The following is a 14,628-nucleotide window of genomic DNA, read 5'->3' as shown; positions in this document are numbered from 1 at the left end:
CTGGTTGTAGCCTTCAAACCACTTTGCTACCTACGCCCTCCCCATAACTCAGCTTTTAATATATTCAGCAACCCAGCCAAATTCCTCCTCATTTCTGTTTTAGCTTTTAGAGATGAAATTTCAGTTTTATCCTTTGATGTCTAGAATGGAACAAAAATAACTTAAAAAAAAAATAAAGATTATCTGGACATTGTTTCATTGCTGTTTCTTGTAGCTTGCTGTACTGAAGTTGGTTGTAATGTTTGCAATATTGCAACAGTTTCTAATGTTCAAAGTTGTTTAATTGTTTGAAAGGTGCTTCAGAACTCTCTGAGGTCATAAAAGGTACTACATAAATGTATAGATTTTTTTCTTTTCCAAAATTATCCATTGACTTCTCTCCATTACTTCCTTCTTAAAGAACATTTCTCACCAGAAGAAATTAACAAGAATTTTGCCTGTACATTTAACATTGCTGTATTTTGAATCTCAGTGTAAATTAATCTAGGTTAATCGCGCATATATCCGATTTCTTGCAGGCCGATGATTGCACTGGACTCCAGGGTTTCCTCTTGTTCCACAGCTTTGGTGGAGGCACCGGTTCTGGTTTCACTTCCCTTTTGATGCAGTGTCTTACCGTTGACTATGGCAAAAAAACCAAGTTTGAATTTACCATCTATCCAGCTCCTCAGATTTCAACAGCTGTGGTCGAACCCTACAATGCCATCCTCACAACGCACACCACCCTTGAACACTCAGACTGTTGCTTCATCGCAGACAATGAAGCCCTTTACGACATCTGCCGCAGAAATTTGGATGTTGAACGTCCGACCTACACCAACCTGAACCGGCTGCTTGCTCAGGTTGTGTCCTGTATTACATGCTCCCTTCGCTTTGAAGGTGCTTTGAATGTTGACCTTGTAGAATTTCAGACCAACTTGGTTCCATATCCACGTATCCATTTTCCTCTGATTGCCTACGCGCCTGTCATCTCTGCTGAGAAGGCTTACCATGAGCAACTCTCTGTGGCCCAGCTCACCAATGCTTGTTTTGAGCCAGCGAATCAGATGGTCAAATGTGACCCTCGCAATGGCAAGTACATGGCTGTGAGTATGCTGTATCGAGGGGACGTGGTGCCAAAAGATGTCAATTCTGCTATTGCCTCCATCAAGACCAAACGGTCCATTAGATTTGTCGACTGGTGTCCAACTGGTTTCAAGGTTGGCATCAATTACCAGCCTCCAACTGTGGTGCCCGGTGGGGACTTGGCCAAGGTGCTGCGTGCCGTGTGTATGTTGAGTAACAGCACAGCTATCGCTGAAGCCTGGGCTCGTCTCAATCACAAGTTCGATCTGATGTACGCCAAACGCGCCTTTGTACATTGGTACGTGGGTGAGGGGATGGAGGAAGGGGAATTCTCAGAGGCCCGTGATGATTTGGCAGCCCTAGAGAAAGATTATGAAGAAGTTGGTATTGACAGTGCTGAACTTGACCGTGAGGAATATTAGAAGACCTAAAACTTCGTTCCAAGGGTTAATAAAGGATTAGCTTTTCCACTCTCTGGTTTTCTTTCACATCTGTAACCACAGAAGCATTTACTACATTATTTACTTAAAAAAAAGAGACTATTGTGGACTTGATTAAATGTTGGTGTCTGGGACTCATGTTAGTTAAAATAGTGAGTGTAGCTGGCCATAGTAGTGCACTTTGTCCTAAAGCAGTACATATACTAAACAGTACAAGATTCTGAGTGTCATTGACAAGGTGAATGTGAAAAGAATGCTTCCTCATTGGGTAACTCCAGACCTGGAGGCACTGTTTTAAGATTAGGAATTACTGAGGAATGAGATGAGGAGACTCTTCTTCTTTCTCAGAGTGTTGTGTGACTTAGGGACTGACTACCTCAGACGATAATGAAGATGGGGTTACTCAATATTTGTAAGGTTGAAATCGATACATTCCTGCTGGGCAAAGGAATCAGGCATTTTTGGTATTCAGAATACAAACAGTTGTGCATGATCTGGTGAAACAGCAGAGCACGCTCAAGGGGCCAAATGATCTACTTTAGCTCCCGTTTCTTGCGTTTGTATGTATAACTTGTCTCAGTACAATCAGATTGGCACCCTGGTCAATTTTGCTGGTGTCCTTCCGGCTATGCATTGGTCAGCTCTTGAAATTGTTGTGCAACACATCAGCCAAAAATTAAAACGGCAGTATGCTTAAACAAATAGCCCATGGACTTCAGAGGAATCATTAAAGGCAATGTTGCAGAGTGTCCATTTCTGATCCTCCTCCAGAAATGTCCAAATTTGACCAGAGCAAACATTGCCCTGATGCATCTTTCAGTTGATTCAACGGTTGTCAGTCACACAGACTCCCTGCAGCCAGCAGTCAGTGTCTTTAGAAGGAGGAGGTGGATGGGTGGAAGTCATAGAGTCGTAGTCATTGAGATGTACTGCATGGAAACAGACCCTTTGGTTCAACCTGTCCACGCCGACCAGATATCCCAACCCAATCTAGTCCCACCTGCCAGCACCTGGCCCATATTCCTCCAAACCGGAAGTGAAGAAAGTTAATAGGAGAAAAAAGGGTAAAAATATCTTGCTGTTTGTAATGTTTTTATCCAATAATAGCACTGGGAAGTAAATTAATTGCCCAAAGATTGGCCATTAATTGTACATGTGAATAAACAGTACGACTGAAAACTTAGTTTAAAATCAGGTCAGAACAGTAATCAGTTATTTCCTGATCCGCTGGGACCACAAATCTTCTATGATACCTTGTACAATCATGTAATGTTTTTTATTTTTGTAATAAAATCATGTTTGTATGAAACTATTCATTTTATTACTAATGTCTCAATCACTCATGAACAGTACATACGCATTCATCGATTGAAGGACAATGCAAGAAAACATTCTGAGTTTTGGGTCTTATTGATAAAAGCCAAATTATTTCTTAAATATCATCCTGGTTTCCTTTTCCTTGGTTACTGTCTGATCTGCTGTTACTTTCTGGCATTTTCTGTTTTGAGTTGACTCAATAAAAACTTACATTTACATAGCACCTTTGGCAGGGAATATCTTCCAAATCTGCTTCACAGGAGAATTACCAAACAAAATATGAAATTTAGTAAAATTAAATATTAAAATGAAATGTATATGAGCCACAGGAGATATTGATTTATTTATTGTCATATGTACTGAAGCAGAGTGAAAAGCTTTGTTTACGAGCAGTACAGGCACATCAGTACAGGCAAAGGTGTACAGATCAGAACGATTTAGACAGAGATATATCAAGACAGATGTCCAAATGTTTGATCGAAGAGCAATGATGTAGTGCAGCTGTTGTATGTGGAGCTGGTGAGTGTCATGGTGATCTGCAGTGACCGCATCTGCAGCAAGTGTTCGCTGCTTGAGGAGCTTTGCCGATCAGTTGATGAGCTGGAGGCTGGGACACATCAGTCAGTGGGAGACATACCTGGACACTGTTTCAGGAGGTATTCACACCCGTTAGTTTAATTATATCAAATTTGGTTCGTTGCCAGGAACAGGACAGTGAGACTGAGAAGAAAGGAGATATGGGGATTCACAATTTGGCTATTGTTGGAGCCTCAGCCAATGTCCAACAGGAAAGATTATTGCTTCCACTGTGGGGAGGAGATAATGCAGAGAAAATGACTGAACTGACCACGCAAATGGGACACCATAGTTAAGGGAATAGATACTGTTATGTACAAAAAAGACAGAGTTCTGAAGCAAATAAAAATTGCTGGACAAACTCAGCAAGTCTGATAGCATTTGTAGAGAGAAAACAGAATCTACGTTTTGGGTCCAGTGACCCTTCAGAATTGAGTTCTGAAGGCTGTGTTATCTATCTGATGGTAGATTAGGGACATCTTAACTGGAGAGTCGATTGGAATGAGAGGGGAAGGATCCATATTTCATGGTTGTCCCATAGGAACCAATGACATCGATAAGAGTCAAAAAAGATTTTGCTGAGGGATTAGAGTCAGAGCGATGTACAGCACGGGAACAGACACTTCAGTGCAACTTGTCCATGCCAACAAGAGATCCTAACCCAACCCAATCCCATTTGCCAGCACTTAGCCAATACTCCTCTAAACCCTTCCTATTCATATACCCATCCAGATGCCTTTTAAATGTTGCAATTGTACCAGCCTCCACCACTTCCTCTGGCAGCTCATTCCATACATGCACCACCCTCTGCATGAAAACGTTACTCCTTAGGTCCCTTTTATATCTTTCCCCTCTCACCCTAAACCTATGTCCTCTAGTTTGGACTCCCCCACCCCCAGGAAAAGACCTTCTCTGTTTATCCTATCCATGCACCTCATGATTTTATAAACTGGGATAAAGGTCACCCCTCCGCCTCCGACGCTCCAGGGAAAACAGCCCCAAACTTCTCAGCCTCTCCCTGTAGTTCAAATCCTCCAACCCTGGCAACATCCTTGCAAATCTTTTCTGAACCTTTTCAAGTTTCACAACATCCAATAGGATGGAGACCAGAAATGCACACACTTTTCCAAAAGTGGCCTAACCAACGTCCCGTACAGCTGCAACATGACCTCCCAACTTCTGTACTCCATATTCTGACCAATAAAGGAAAGCATACCAAACACCTGCTTCACTATCCTATCAACTTGCGACTCTATTTTCAATGAGCTATGAACCTCCACTCTAAGGTCTCTTTGTTCAGCAACACTCCCCAGGACCTTACCATTAAGTGTATAAGTCCTGCTAAGATTTGCTTTCCCAAAATGCAGCATCTCGCATTTATCTGAATTAAACTCCATCTGTCACGCTATGGCCCATTAGCCCATCTGATCAAGATCCTGTTATACTGAGTTAACCCTCTTCACTGTCCACTACACCTCCAATTTTGGTGTCATCTGCAAATTTAGTAATAATAACTCCAACGTTCACACCCAAATCATTTATATAAATGACAAAAAGTAATGAACCCGGCACTAATCCTTGTGGCACAGCACTGGTCACAGGCCTCCAGTCTTAAAAACAACCCTCCACCACCACTCTCTGTCTTCTACCTTTGAGCCAGTTCTGTGTCTAAATGGCTAGTTCTCCTTGTATTCCATGAGATCTAACCTTGCTAATCAGTCTCCCATGGGGAATCATGTCGAATGCCTTACTGAAGTCAATATAGATCACATCTACTGCTCTGCCCTCATCAATCCTCTTTGTTACTTTTTCAAACAACTCATTCAGGTTCGTGAGACATGATTTCCCACGCACAAAGCCATGTTAACTATCCCTAACCAGTCCTTGTCTTTCCAAATACATGTACATCCTGTCCCTCAGGATTCCCTCCAACAACTTGCCCACTACTGATGTCAGGCTCACCAATCTATAGTTCCCTGGCTTGTCCTGACCACATTTCCTAAATAGTGGTACCACGTTAGCTAACCTCCAGTCTTCTGGTATCTCACCCGTGACCATTGATGAAACAGATATCTCAACAATCACTTCCCTAACTTCCCACAGAGGTCTAGGGTACACCTGATCAGGTCCTGGGGATTTAACCACTTTTATGCATTTCAAGATATCCAATACATCCTCCTCAGTCACCTGCCCTGCCCTATTTCCCAAGAGTAGGTCAGATTTTGCACCTTCTCTAGTTGAAGTTCTAAATTGAAGAAAGCCAATTTTCATGGTATTAGACAAGAACTGGGGGCAGATGTTCACAGGTCCTTCGATACCTTATTACGTAGTAAGTGGTAGTGAGTACTGACCGAGGGCGAACCCATCGGCCATAGCACTCTCCTTTCCATATCCAATTTATAAGGATTAATTATCAATGTGGTCTTCTTTTGTATGAAGTCTCGTATTTGAAAATATCGAAAAGGTCCTTGCTCGACAACCCAAACTTCTGGCGTAACTGTTCGAAGGACAACATGACCTCCCCATTGAACAGATTTCCCAAACAGGAGATACCTCTGGACTCCCAAAATTTAAATTCAGCATCAGTCAGCCCTGGCTGGAATCCCAACGTTCCCACTGTAGGGGTAGAAGGGAAGGTTGTTTGCAGATTACCCTCATCCTGTCGCATTTTCCTCCAAGCTTTGATTGTATTTAATACAATAGGATTTTTACAATGATCTGTAATGAATCTCATCTTATCCATTAATAGTAAATTGATGAGGGGACATTTTGCTTAGGAGGCCTCAATATCTAACCAGATTGATTGTGGCTCACAGGAGACCCAGTCAGCTACATAAAGTAACAGAGAGCTCAATTGGTACGTCCTGAAGTCCAGAAAATCCAGGCCTCCCCTGACTTATGGAAGCTGCAGCTCATCAAATTTAATAAGGGGCCGTCTATGACTCCAAATAAAGGAGCTGGGCCAGCTGTAGAACTTATGCAGCACCTGTCTCAGCAACATCAAGGGGAGCATTCTCATAGGGTATAAAATATTCATCTTAACCAAAGCTATTCTACCGAGCCAGGATATCGGGAGATCTTCCCAGCGTTGAAGGTCCTGTCTTATTCTCTCTAATAAGTGTGTATAATTGGCTTCATAGAGCTGGCCAAATACCGGAGTAATAAAAATACCTAAGTAAAGAAAACCTCCCAGTGACCACCAAACGGGATCCATCCGGAAAATTGGATAATGCTGATAAGACCTCCCAGCGGCACGGACTCCAATTTTATAAAATTGATTGTGTAACCTGAGAACATACCAAATAAGTTAACCACTTGAATTAAGCGAGGCACAGATGTCAATGGATCATTTAAGAAAAGAAGGACGTCATCTGCAGAGAGAGTAATTTTATGCATACCCGATCCAACCTCCGGACCATTATTTGTATAGCTTCCACCAGCAGCTCAATCACGAGTGTAGTCCCATGTTCTTAACCATGCCCTGAGTTCATCTGCCTTCCCTGTTTGGCCTCTTACATTGAAGTAAATGCAGTTTAATTCATCAGTTCTAACTCTGTGCTTTGTTCCTGCCTGCTTTGGCTTTTTGACTTGCTCCCTTTCCCAACTGTTCCAGTCTCAGATTGATCTCTTTCCTCAGTATTTCCCTGGGTCCCCCACCCTGCCACCTTACTAGTTTAAAATCCTCCCAAGTAGCTCTAGCAAGTCTCCCTGCCAGTGTATTAGTCCCCTTCCAATTCAGGTGCAATCCGTCCTCCTTGTACAGGTCACTCCTACCCTAGAAAAGATTCCAATGATCCAAAAATGTGAACTCGTCTCCCATGCACCGGTTCCTCAGCCACGCATTCATCTTGTCACAATACTGGTTCTTTTTACATGGTTACTATGCTCTTGAGTTTTTTTCCAGAGAGGGGATAATTGGCCAGGCTCCAACTAGGCTGGTTTTGAAAGGTTTATTGGGGCCCTTTCTGTATACCCCTAACAGATAATGCATCCGGCCTAAGGCTGTCAAGAATTTTTTAAAAACCCGGTATAATCAAAGGGGAGTGGCCAGCTAGCTGTGCAGCTAGCCTTCGTTTAGATGAGAGTTTTTGATTCAGTTCAGCAGCATTTTGTGTGTGAAGAAAGACCGCTGGGGCAAGTCCAGCCGGGTACCCCCCCTCTCTCTAACATCAGGTCTGTAAGCCTGGCTTGTTTCATTTCTACACTTTGTGCCAAGGTATATGTTTATTGAGGCTGTTGCAAGTATTTTCAGCATCATTAAGTTGGGATAGTCTGACAGGCTTTTGGATAGGATAAGTCATCCGGATTTCTATTTTCTGTTCTTTGTGTTTCATTCCATAATTTTGTAAATAAAACGTTTGTTTAAAATATGACAGTTGGATCAGCTAATTCACCCTGGGGTATATCCACTGTACTGAAAATGTGTTGCTGGAAAAGCGCAGCAGGTCAGGCAGCATCCAAGGAGCAGGAGAGTCAACGTTTCGGGCATAAGCCCTTCTTCAGGAATCATTCCTGAAGAAGGCCTTATGCCCGAAACGTCAAATCTCCTGTTCCTTGGATGCTGCCTGACCTGCTGCGCTTTTCCAGCAACACATTTTCAGCTCTGATCTCCAGCATCTGCAGACCTCACTTTCGCCTATATCCACTGTACGCTTACCTAAAACAAATAGCAAGTTTACAGCCTGAGCTGCCTGCTTAAAAATGTTTTGAGGGTTCGGGTCAGGTCTCTAACAATTTTGCCTGTCTACTCCTACCCTCACTAGCTCGTAGCACCGGGAGTAATCCACATATTGCTACTCTCGAGGACCTCCTTTTTAAATCCCTGCCTAACTTTCTACAATCTTCCTTCAGAATCGCAACCTTTTCCCTTCCTATGTTGTCGGTTCCAATGTGGACAATGACCTCCTGCTGGCCCCTCTCCCCCTTGAGAACATTCTGTACCCTCTCTGAGACATCCTCGATCCTGCCACCAGGGAGGTAATACACCATTCAGATTTTTCGTTGCTGGCCTCAGAAACATCAGTCTGTACCTCTGACTGGAGAATTCCCCCAACACAATCAATTGCTTGGAACCCAACTTATCCCTCATTACATTAGAGCCAGTCTCAATACCGGAAACTTGGCTGTTTGTGTTGCATTCCCCTGAGAGTCCATCACCCCCTGCATTTTCCAAAACAGCATACTTGTTTGAAATGGGGATAGCCACAGACAACACCTGCACTCCCTGCCCACCTCTCCTGCCTGTCCTGGAGTTGACCCATCTACCTGACTGTACCTGCAGCTTTTCTCCTTTCCTATAACTGCCGTCCATCACTCCCCCGAGCTCTTTGCAAGCAACGTGGTTCTAAATTAAAGGTAGAACCACAAAGATAATAAGCTTTAGGTTACCATCTGAGCCATGTGGTGAGTTAATAAGATCAGTGAAATAAATGCATGACTCAAAGATTGTTGTGGAAAAAAATGAGCTTTGATTAATAGGCACTGGTACTGGGAAAACAGGCCTGTTCATGTGGAACAGGCTTCATTTGAATCAAGCTAGGATCTGTGTCATGGTGAATTGTATAATTATGATTGATAAGAATTCAATTCACAGGGTGATGGTTTAATTGATAAGAATAGATTCATAGAGATGTACAGCATGGAAACAGAACCTTTGGTCAAACACATCCACGCCGACCAGATATCCAAAACTAATCTAGTCCCATTTGCCAGCATTTGGCCCATACCCATCTTAAACCCTTTCTATTCATATACCCATCTAGATGCCTTTAAATGTTTGATTTGTACCAGCCTCCACCACTTGTAACAGCTCATTCCATACACGCACCACCCTCTGTCTGAAGAAGTTGCCCCTTAGGTTCCTTTTAAATCTTTCCCCGCTCACCTTAAACCTTGCCCTCTAGTTTTGGACTCCCCTACCCTGGGGGAAAAGACCTTGTCTTTTTATCCTATCCATGCCCCTCATGATTTAACAAACTTCTATAGGGTCACTCCTCAACTGCCGATGCTTCAGGGATAATGGCCCCAGCTTCCTCCGTTAGCTCAAACCCTCCAATTCAGTAACACTTTTATAATTCTCTTCTACAACCTTTCGGGTTTAACTACACATTTCCTATAGTAGGGAGACCAGAACTGAATGCTATATTTCCCAGGCACAAAGCCATGTTGACTATCCCTAATCAGTCCTTGCCTTTCCAAATACATGTACATCCTGTCCATCAGGATTCCCTCCAACAACTTGCCCACCACCGAGGTCAGGCTCAATGGTCTATAGTTCCCTGGCTTGTCCTTCCCACCCTTCTTAAATAGTGGTACCACATTTGCCAACCTCCAGTCTTCCGGCACCTCACCTGTGACTATCGATGATACAAATATCTCAGCAAAAGGCCCAGCAATCACTTCTCTAGCTTCCCACAGAGTTCTAGGGTACACCTGATCAGCTACTGGGGATTTATCCACCTTTAACCGTTTCAAGACATCCAGCACTTCCTCCTCTGTAATCTGGACATTTTGCAAGATGTCACCATCTATTTCCCTACAGTCTATATCTTCCGTATCCTTTTCCACAGTAACTACTGATGCAAAATATTCATTTAATATCTCCCCCATTTTCTGTGGCTCCACACAAAGGCCGCCTTGCTGATCTTTCAGGGGCCCTATTCTCTCCCTAGTTACTCTTTTGTCCTTAATATATTAGTAAAAACCCTTTGGATTCTCTTAAATTCTATTTGCCAAAGCTATCTCATGTCCCCTTTTTGCCCTCCTGATTTCCCTCTTAAGTATACTCCTACTTCCTTTATTCTCTTCTCAGGATTCCCCCGATCTATCCGGTCTATACCTGACATATGCTTCCTTCTTTTTCTGAATCAAACCCTCAATTTCTTTAGCCATCCAGCATTCCCTATACCTACCAGCCTTCCCTTTCACACTAACAGGAATATACTTTCTCTGGATTATCTCATTCCTGAAGGCTTCCCATTTTCCAGCCGTCCCTTTACCTGCGAACATCTGCCTCCAATCAGCTTTTGAAAGTTCTTGCCCAATACATTGATCACAAGGGAGAAATAGGAGGACATCTGGGATGTCCTGGAGTGGGATCGTTCATCCTGAGAGCAGATATGGCGGAAGCGGAGGAATTGGGAGGGTGAGAGGAGGTGTAGTCAATGTAGCTGAGAGAGGTGGTGGGTTTGTCGTCCGTGTCAGTGTTGGATTGGTAAAAGAAGATTAGATTACCTACAGTGTGGAAACACGCCCTTCGGCCCAACAAGTCCACACCAACCCACCGAAGCGCAACCCACCCAGACCTATACCCCTACCCCTAACACTACGGGAAATTTTATCATGGCCAATTCACCTGACCTGCACATTTTGGACTGTGGGAGGAAACCGGAGCACACGGAGGAAACCCACGCAGACACGGGGAGAATGTGCAAACTCCACACAGTCAGTCGCCTGAGGCGGGAATTGAACTCGGGTCTCTGGCACTGTGAGGCAGCAGTGCTAACCACTGTGCCACCGTGCCGCCCACAAGAGAAAGGAGGTTGGGTAGCTTGATAAATGAAGGTATCCATGAGTGCTGAGTACTGATATAGGTACGATAGATTGTCACGTTGAATCAGTTTGGTTATAAAGAATAGCAAAAGGGAAGACATCATGGGTGGGTATTGTCTGTAGGGTAAAAAGTGAGGTCTGTAGATGCTGGAGATCAGAGCTGAAAATGTGTTGCTGGTTAAAGCACAGCAGGTCAGGCAGCATCCAAGGAACAGGAAATTCGACGTTTCGAGCCGGAGCCCTTCATTGTCTGTAGGCCCCCAATGAGTTGTCTCATTGTAGGATAAAATATAAATCCAGAAATTAAGGAGGTGTGTTCGAAGGGCTCTATAATTTTCATGGGTGATTTCAACTGCATATTGATTAGACAAATCAGATGGTCATTGGTAAATTTAATCAGTAACATATATAAAAGGTCATGAAAGCCCTACACAATGCTGTGCTGCTATTGCTATTGGCTGGTGTTTTCCCTTTTTCATTTTGACTGCTTCTGCCTATTACTGGAAACATATTCCTTAAAAGAAAATCCCAAATCACTCTGGTTACAAAGATTGTCCCAAGAAAACCATCCCAAGTCTGTCTTGTTATGGACTGTAATAATGTCTTGAATAATCCATTAACATATAGACGTGGATTCAATGCAGATGATCCTGGTTATGTCAGGTCAGTTTTATTTTCATCAAATAAGTTATTTAGGATTAGTATTTCCAAGGGATTTGGGGGAACATACACACATACATATATAGGAGGAGAAAGTGAGGACTGCAGATGCTGGAGATCAGAGCTGAAAATGTATTGCTGGAAAAGCGCAGCAGGTCAGGCAGCATCCAAGGAACAGGAAATTCGACGTTTCGGGCAGAAGCCCTTCATCAGGAATGAGGAAAGTGTGTCCAGCAGACTAAGATAAAAGGTAGGGAGGAGGGACTTTGGGGAGGGGCGATGGAGATGTGATAGGTGGAAGGAGGTCAAGGAAGGAGGCCTCCTCTATATCGGGGAGACAGGCCGCCTACTTGCGGAATGTTTCAGAGAACACCTCTGGGACACCCGGACCAACCAATAACCAGAACCCCACTGGTTCTCACCTACCACCCCACCAACCTCCGTATACAGCGTATCATCCGCCGTCATTTCCGCCACCTCCAAACGGACCCCACCACCAGGGATATATTTCCCTCCCCTCCCCTATCAGCGTTCCGAAAAGACCACTCCCTCCGTGACTCCCTCGTCAGGTCCACACCCTCCACCAACTCAACCTCCACTCCCGGCACCTTCCCCTGCACCCGCAAGAAATGCAAAACTTGCGCCCACACCTCCTCCCTCACTTCTCTCCAAGGCCCCCAGGGATCCTTCCATATCCGCCACAAATTCACCTGCACCTCCACACACATCATCTATTGCATCCGCTGCACCCGATGTGGCCTCCTCTATATTGGGGAGACAGGCCGCCTACTTGCGGAACGTTTCAGAGAACACCTCTGGGACACCTGGACAAACCAACCCAACCACCCCGTGGCTCAACACATTAACTCCCCCTCCCACTCCACCAAGGGCATGCAGGTCCTTGGACTCCTCCATCGCCAGACCATAACAACACGACAGTTGGAGGAAGAGCACCTCATCTTCCGCCTGGGAACCCTCCAACCACAAGGGATGAACTCAGATTTCTCCAGTTTCCTCGTTTCCCCTCCCCCCACCTTGTCTCAGTCGAATCCCTCGAACTCAGCACCACCTTCCTAACCTGCAATCTTCTTCCTGACCTCTCCGTCCCCACCCCACTCCGGCCTATCACCCTCACCTTGACCTCCTTCCACCTATCACATCTCCATCACCCCTCCCCCAAGTCCCTCCTCCCTTTCTTTTATCTTAGCCTGCTGGAGACACTTTCCTCATTCCTGAAGAAGGGCTTATGCCTGAAACGTCGAATTTCCTGTTCCTTGGATGCTGCCTGACCTGTTGCGCTTTTCCAGCAACACGTTTTCAACACATACATATATACAAATGTGCTGGCTCCAAATCTGGATCTAGGTTTGCTCACTAAGCTGGAAGGTTCATTTCCAGACATTTCGTCACCCTACTAGGTAACATCTTCAGTGAACCTCCGGGCGAAGCACTGTTGATAATTCCTGCTTTCTACTTATATGTTTGGGATTCTTTGGGTTTGTGATGTCATTTCCTGTTCCTTTCTCAGTGGGTGGTGGATGGGGTCTCACTCGATGTGTTTGTTGATAGTGTTCTAGTTGGAATGCCATGCTTCTAGGAATTCTCGTGCGTGTCTCTGTTTGGCTTGTCTTAGGATGGATGTGTTGTCCCAGTCGAAGTGGTGACCTTCCTCATCTGTATGTGAGGATACTAGTGAGAGAGGGTCATGTCGTTTTGTGGCTAGTTGATGTTCTTGTATCCTGGTGGCTAGTTTTCTGCCTGTTTGTCCAATGTAGGTTTGTTACAGTTCTTGTACAGTATTTTGCACCAACACACTAAAACAGCAGCTAACAAGACCCTGTACAGACAACAACAAAACTAATGTTACTTACAAAATACAGTCCTTGCACAGTAACAAACACTACCTTGGACAAACAGGCAGAAAACTAGCCACTAGGATACACGAACACTAACTAGCCACAAAATGACATGACCCTCTCTCACTGGTATCCTCACACATGGATGAGGAAGGGCACCACTTCGACTGCGACAACACAGAAGCATGGCATTCCAACTGGAACTCTCTCAACAAACACATCGAGTTAGACCCCATCTACCATCCTCTGAGAAAAATAGGAAATTTAAAATCTGATTGAAGATTTGTAGCTCAGGTATCCGTTGTTGTGGTTCCGCTCGCCGAGCTGGAAGTTTTTGCTGCAAACGTTTCGTTCCCTGGCTAGGGAACATCATCAGTGCTGTTGGAGCCTCGTGTGAAGCGCTGCTTTGATGTTTCTTCCGGTATTTGTATTGGTTTGTTCTTGCCGCTTCCGGGTGTCAGTTTCAGCTGCAGTGATTTGTATGTGGGGTCCAGGTCGATGTGTCTGTTGATGGATGTTCTTGCCGTTTCCGGGTGTCAGTTTCAGCTGTAGTGGTTTGTATATGGTGTCCAGGTCAATGTGTCTGTTGATGGAGTTTGGGGATGAATGCCATGCTTCTAGGAATTCTCTGGCTGTTCTCTGTCTGGCTTGTCCTATGATAGTGGTGTTTTCCCAGTCAAATTCATGTTGCTGGTTGTCTGAGTGTATGGCTACTAGAGATAGCTGGTCGTGTCGTTTTGTGGCTAGCTGATGTTCATGAATGCGGATTGTTAGCTGTCTTCCTGTTTGTCCTATATAGTGTTTTGTGCAGTCCATGCATACCATGCATATCAAATTTCAACTGTCACCCATTGCACCTTTATCAATCAAGCTTTATTTCAGGATTTTTTTTATCTAGCTCTTTGGACTGTTTCCCCCACCACTACCACCTTCTGCCCAGCAGGGACCCGGCAAGCATCTGGCTGCTCGTTGGATGCTGCCTGAACTGCTGCGCTCTTCCAGCACCACTGATCCAGAAGCCTGACAAACAATGTTCCTTGAGTTGGTCCCTGCAGCCTCTTGGTGACTGTAGCCCTATGACTGACAACCGCTTGGGGGAGGCAGTGAGCGCGCGTGCGTCCTGGGGCTGGAGGGGGGTTTTTTTCCGCCTGTTTCTGGACGTT

General features: G+C 44.6%; 1 protein-coding gene across 1 annotated transcript in view; it reads left to right on the top strand.

Moving 5' to 3' along the window:
- Positions 1–1,487, top strand: part of LOC132817713 (tubulin alpha-1B chain-like) — an 83,628-nt gene extending 82,141 nt beyond the window's left edge. Inside the window, exon 4 of the mRNA XM_060828243.1 lies at positions 519–1,487. Within this exon, the coding sequence (XP_060684226.1) occupies positions 519–1,487 (969 nt within the window). The remainder of the gene's footprint in view (positions 1–518) is intronic.
- The last annotated feature ends 13,141 nt before the right edge of the window (positions 1,488–14,628 follow it).

This window comes from Hemiscyllium ocellatum, chromosome 7 (genome assembly GCF_020745735.1).
Source record: "Hemiscyllium ocellatum isolate sHemOce1 chromosome 7, sHemOce1.pat.X.cur, whole genome shotgun sequence".
In the NCBI taxonomy this organism is placed as follows: domain Eukaryota; kingdom Metazoa; phylum Chordata; class Chondrichthyes; order Orectolobiformes; family Hemiscylliidae; genus Hemiscyllium; species Hemiscyllium ocellatum.
This window is presented reverse-complemented; position numbering and strand designations above follow the sequence as displayed.